At 30.2% G+C, this 6,864-nt stretch overlaps 1 protein-coding gene across 1 annotated transcript in view; it reads right to left on the reverse strand.

The window, feature by feature from the left end:
• LOC105626811 (alpha-(1,3)-fucosyltransferase C-like) overlaps nt 1–6,864 on the reverse strand; it is a 12,683-nt gene that overhangs the window by 4,283 nt on the left and 1,536 nt on the right. Inside the window, exon 2 of the mRNA XM_012208105.1 lies at nt 3,216–3,507. Within this exon, the coding sequence (XP_012063495.1) occupies nt 3,216–3,507 (292 nt within the window). The remainder of the gene's footprint in view (nt 1–3,215; nt 3,508–6,864) is intronic.

Genomic DNA, 6,864 nt, shown 5'->3' on the forward strand with positions numbered 1-6,864 from the left:
TAAATAATAATTATATTACTATAATAAGTATATATATACTACTTACTACTTACTTACTTATTATACTATACTACTACTCTCTCTCTCTCTCTCTCTCTCTCTCTCTCTCTCTCTCTCTCTCTCTCTCTCTCTCAACCCTCTCAATAGATAACAATACAATTTTATAGTAAGTCGTGCAGACCGTTTATCTGATTATATTAGTTTTACTGTTCAGTTGTTTTACTATTCCGTTATTGTAGCAAGGTAAAATGAAGAACATTGTAATATTTTGTGTGTGATGTAATATTTTGTATATAAGTGTTATTGCTTTCTATGTATAACCAAGATATGTTATTAATTTCCATAATTTATATTATTGTAGTTCTGTATTTACAATTTACAATACGAAATTTTATTTTCATTACTACGTTTTTTTGTTTATAATTAAAGAAAGAAAATTCTTTGTAAAGTAGGACCAATATGACTAACATATCCTAATAAAATAAAAAATCCGATAGAAATATATAAGAACTCAGATAGCCAAATGTCTGCAGTCTTCTAGCAGACTGTCAACAGGTTCGAGCAGAAAATGACGGCCATCAATTGCGTCCGCATTAGGCTTGTGTTCCGTTAATATCGCCTATCGATAATGTGAAGGTAAATTGTTGGCAGAAACTGAGCAGATCCTGTCGACATTATCTGACACTTGCAGATTCTGTTACGTTTTTTCTAGCAGTCTGTCAACAGTATTATGTACACCTAATTCTGTTGTCATTTTGTTGGCATGTGTAGCAGACATTTAAAAAATTTGTTTTCTATAGACTTGGCTATCTAGAAAATGATTAAATTCTTATAAAATTTTATTGTTATTTATAGAGCTCATCGAAGGTATTTTTACAAGTTAAATGCAACTGCTATCATTCTCAATTTTTATAACATATGGTAGAAGTGTGCGAATCAAGCATTTGTAAGATCGAATCAAATCGAGTCTGTAACAACATATTCGAAAACAAATCGAATCGATTTAAAAATTTAAACCCTTATGCTGAATCGAATTGAATGGAATTCTTTTGATTCGAAAATAAATCAAATTTGAATCAAATGTTCATCCATTGACATCAATTAAAAAAAAACTTAAAAACTGAAAAAATTCATTTTGATGTATATCATTTGAATTTTGATATCAAGTATATCAAAAAGTTAATAATATGACATAAATGTATATTAAAAACAATATTCTTTGATAATACCTGTACGTAAACATGACTCATTTTCTCGTTTCTTTAAAAAGATCTGGATCAATATTGAAAATACTCCGTTATTTTTTAAATTAACTATTATTAGTAAATTAACTATTATTTGTTTCTAATATCATATTATACAATAACATAACAATTACTGACCCGGAAAAATATGTTTTTTATACAGGGTGTCCCGAAATTTTTTGCCAAGTGCTTTTGTGTAGATACAGCTGACTAAACTGAGTCGAAAAGTCCTCCATTTTGCATTTTTTACAATAGTTAACAAGATAATAATTATTAAAAATTGCCGAATATTGATTTTCAATAATTTTTTTCTCAAATATCAACTTTATAGAAAAATTGCAAGAGACAACAATTATTTACTTTCTTCTCATAAAACTCTAAGAACTTTTTCAGAATTTTTTATCAACTTTTTAATACTGCAGTTTCTTATTGGCAAACTATTTTTACCAACATGAGAAAATATGATATTAAAAAATTCTAAAAAATTCTCAGAACTTTTCGAAAAGAAATTAAATAATTTTTTACTTTTTTGCTGTTTTTCTGTAAAGTTATTAATACTAATAATAGTATTTAAGTAAAAAGTTATTGAAAACCAATATTCAGCAATTTTTAGTAATTAATATCCTATTAATTATTGCAAAAATTGCAAAATAGTAGAGGACTCAGTCTTTTCGACTCAGTTTAGTCCGCTCTATCTACACAAGAGCGCTTGGCAAAAAATTTTCAAGACAGCCAGTATATTGTTGCAAAATTTCAATTTTTTTCTCTACAATTATCTCTATTGATACAGTTTTTTTTGCTCTCTTTTTTATTTTATTCAATTTTTTTTTAAGACATTGTTCCGAAATCTGGTTGAATATCCTAAAAATATCGGATATCTGATTCGAAAAATTGCCTTCCTGGATATTTGACCGGATATCTGATGTTACATTCTTTTCAGATATCTGAATTTTACGATCTGTTGCATCCCTAATTCTTATGTATCAATAAGCATGTCAATATATTAATAGACTAATCTTGTAAAAATAACATTGAGTCTTATTTCTTTTTTCCAACTCTTTAAGATTTTTTATGTAAAAATAAGTATAGAATTAATATTTTATTATATGTGTATGTGTGTGTATATATATATATATATATATATATAAGGGATACAACGGATGTAAAATTATTGGATACCGAATATCGGATTCTGGGCAGAATATAATTAAATATCTAATATCCGATCGGATATCCGAAAAGACAATTTCTTCGAGTCGGATATCCGAATTCTGAGTGTTCTAAAAAAAATTCTATAAAGAAAAAGATTGTAATTTTAAAAGAATGTATAAGATATTACAGCATCATGAATATGCATACTTTCTAGAACATTTGTATAATAAAAAATTGACAATTTAATGATATTAAATTTTAAATCGGATATGCTATTCCTGGATACTAATTATATCCGGCTGTCCGGTCGAAAAAAGTGTTGCGTAATACTGAATACGGGTTACTTTCTTGATATCCAGTACATTAATATATGGTATATACATGTACTCAATATGATCTAAAATACTACTTTCTTTTAAAATTTTTTATTGTATCCATATTGGAGAATGTAAATATTGGAGAATGTCTTATAGTTTTTTAATGCTCAGAAATGTTTCCTTTTTTGACCATCAGTTTTCAATTTTGAACTCAGTAAAAAACTTTTTTAAGTCGCAAAATTGAAGTAGGCTATATAGAGTTTGATTATATTATATCTTCGTTCATGCAAAATAATATGTATTTAAATAATCGATAAAGAACTAAAGGCTACAGTTATATATAAAACTTGTATAGCATTTATAGTTGCTATATATATCATTATATCTTTCGTATGATCGCGTATCAATCGCATATAATCAAGGAAAACACCTCGTAATATACTAGTTGGATTGTCTTTGTCTTGACGCTACGGATTTCTCGTTATCGAAATCGTGTTATTACCTGAATGGATTCACCAATTTCTCCGTCACGTAATCGTCGCAGAAGGAATTTTCGAAAGATAGGTAGAAAAAGTAGTTGGCCTCAATTACATCTTTAAAACAATCTTTGTTGTAGCAGTTAAATTTGCCACATCTGCCGTAAACATCGACGTCTATGTGCTTCGACAGTTCCTTCACATATTCCAGTCGGCCACTTTTAGCATAGCAGTTGCTTACCAACCAAGATACCGACTTGCTTTTATTCCTGATGGTGTCCAATATTGCAGATGACATTTCTTTCGCATCTCTTGCATCTACGAAAACTGATTAGTTCTTGCGTACTCGAGGTAGCTTTATATGATGAGAAATATATATTCTACAACACAGTGTGATAAAAAAAAATTGGAGCGCGATTTCGAATCTGTAAGTTGTAATAGAAGAAGACGTTCAAAACAATATGCCATGCTTGATTTTGCTTGATCGAGTCTGAATTTCATTTAATTGAAATTTGAAGTTAGCCAATTTTTTGCTATAAAAATTATATAAAAAAATATATAAATGAGGGGAAAAAGGGACTTGGAGTGGTTCTATCGTGTTCCTAAATTTTACTAAGATATCATTTATAAAAAATAAAGAGAGAGACTTGATTGACTTAAAACAGTCGATTTTGCGACAATAAATTTGTTTTATTGAAAAATAAATTAAAAATGAAATATATTGAAAAAAATTGATTTGTTTACGCAGACGTATTGCTGTCACTCTTATCCAAAAGTCAATAGAGTCAGCGATCATGGCGTCAAATTTTTTTTCCTTGTAGCGCTTTTTTAAAGGCAATGTTACTTGGTAAAAACCCTCACCTTGTTCATACGATTCGGTTAGCACACGAAAATATTCAATGTGATTGCAAATAGATTTTCAATGACATGTGGACACTAATGCATTTGAGCTTTTATTATAGTGTCAACCAATTCATAGACATTTGTTCTATTTTTTCAGTATGACATCTTTGAACGCAATTAATTCATTTGTACTAAGCTTCTCTTAAAATGTTCTCGTTCCTCTCCAATTGCCAATATCAAAGCCATTCATATGTATGTATCTGAAGCAAGAAACAATCCTTAGTACAATGTGTAAAACAATTAAACAATTACATTGATTCCTACCTTTGTTGATTTTCATTGAATTAAGTCTTTTGAAAATTTCGGTCAAAAGTTTTTCCATTAGGATCTAATGCTTTGATGAAGTTCTTTACAATGTAAGAAGTTTCACGTGAAGCGTTCCTCACAGAGGAATCAGAATTCTTTCTGCCGGGACAAGAGCAATGATTGTCGGGTAATATTCTTCAGTCCTATTTCAAACATTTTTTTTAATGTCTTCTATCACAATTATCCTTCGAAAATCGACTGTTCATGTCATTACTTTTTATAGACTCTATTATATCTTAGTAAAACTTTCCGAGGGGAACACAATGAAGCCGCTCCGAACTTCTCTTCCCTATCATTTTTATATTTTTTGGTAATTTTTATAGTAAAAAATTGGCTAACTTCAAACTTCAATTAAATAAAACTCAGATTCGATAGAGTAAAACCGAGCATAGTATATTGTTTTGGACGTCTTCTTCTATTACAATCAACCTTTAGATTCGAAATTGCCAATTGCTCCAACAATTTTTTTATCGCACTGTGTAATCAGAGTTTGGCGAAAATGGATCAAAAATGACGAATAGAAAGAAATAATAGATATTGCTTTCTCGTATGAACATATGTGAAAAAAATATTAAAATATGTGACAGACAATACTCAAAGAAACCGAATTGATCAATTAACCGAATTGTGCAATTATAATTTACTAATTTTCTCTTTATCCAAGATCTCGGAACGATTTCTAATCTCTTTGATACAAATTTGTGTTATCATCTGCTTGTTGCTATCTATTTCTTTCTTTTCTTTGCACTTGTTTTTTGACAATGTACGAAGAATACACTGGAAAATCAATTAGAAGTTGTGCCCGCTTTCGACAACTCTGATTATAGGAGGTTCTAGTGAGAAGATACGAATAGACCATCGGAGAATTTGTTATTGAAATATTGTTATTGAAATATAGTACTTTGTAGACATAAAAGTTATTTATTTTATGACAGAAAAACTAATTACATTTCGCATAAAAAACATGTACAAGTAATGAAAAATATAAAAACAATCAATAAAGAATAAAGCTGTAATCATTTTGCTGTAAAGTATTCCATGTTTTGATTTTAAGAAAAGATTCTGGCTATCTCTCTATCAATATTCGACAGGATCGTTATTTTTTCGATTATAGGGATGCTAGAGCAACGGCCGAATTTGATCGATGTCAATAATACAAATTTTTTTAAATTCCAAATTTAAAAGTCGATAATAAGTGACATCTTTGATTTACTTCTTACATTATCGTTCTATTTCACTTATACGCATTTGTCTTTATCTAATATTGCAACGCCATCTCTTGCAAGATAGAACATTTATTTTTAGAAACAATTACTGCTCTGCTTGTATCATTCCGACTTGACTCAGCATTCGTATACACGTAATTTACAAATCGATACAAATCTTCCTTTTTAAACTCTTAATCTTAATGTTTTATACTTAATATTGTTTGTGCATAAAACGCCGGATGTTGAACTGTTATTTTGCTCATACGATCTTTAAAACTTTTGTATTAAGTATGAAATATCTATGTTAGGTGACGCTCTAAATTGAAAAAGTACAAGTTTTTGATAAATCTGCAGAAAAGAAGAGTAAAACTGCTGCGACAATATAACAATATATATCAAGATCAAGGTCGTCGATGGTTTTACTCTCCTTTTCTGCAATTTTATCAAGTTTTTAACTTTCTTTTCGATTTTAGAAAGTCTCCTGCAGCATCTCCCAATTTTGCGTCTACTTGAATCCAGTAGAAGAATTTTTTTATTTCGTTCAATAAATTCAAAGATTTATCTCGGTCTGCAATGTTTCGACAATTTGGTCACTCCAGCATCCCCTTAAATGCAACTTATATACGATTTATAAGATGCGTTACTATATACGTTACTATTAGGTGTACAACTTTGCTTCCGCCGTTTTCCTATAGATGGCTTTAGCGGTAAGTGGTGGTCGAAATAAATAGATCATAGACATCATACAATAAACTTGGGCATCTGTCAACATAACCCCATAGAAACATTAGTCGATTTGTGTCTGCATCATAAAGTTATTCTCGATTGAAAATGTCAGTTTACGAGTCAAATTCTCGTCATTTGCGGGAGGTTTTAATTTTTTGCTTCAATATGAAGAAATCTACGGCTGAGACTCATCGAATGCTCTCAAATACTTATGGTGAGGCCGCTATTAGTGAAAGAACGTGTCGTGAGTGATTTCAACGCTTCAAGAATGGTGATTTTGACGTCCAAGGTCATGCTCTGTATTTGGTGGGACCAGCTCGGCGTAGTGTATTATGAACTGTTAAAACCGACTGAAACAATCACAGGCGATCGGTATCGAACGCAATTGATGCGTTTGAGCCGAGCATTGAAAGACAAACGGCTGCAATACAACGAGAGACACGATAAAGTGATTTTGCAGCATGACAATGCTCGACTCCATGTTGCGAAAGTGGTCAAGACATACTTGGAAACGTTGAAATGGGAAGTCCTA

This window comes from Atta cephalotes (genome assembly GCF_000143395.1).
Source record: "Atta cephalotes unplaced genomic scaffold scaffold00006, whole genome shotgun sequence".
Lineage (NCBI taxonomy): Eukaryota > Metazoa > Arthropoda > Insecta > Hymenoptera > Formicidae > Atta > Atta cephalotes.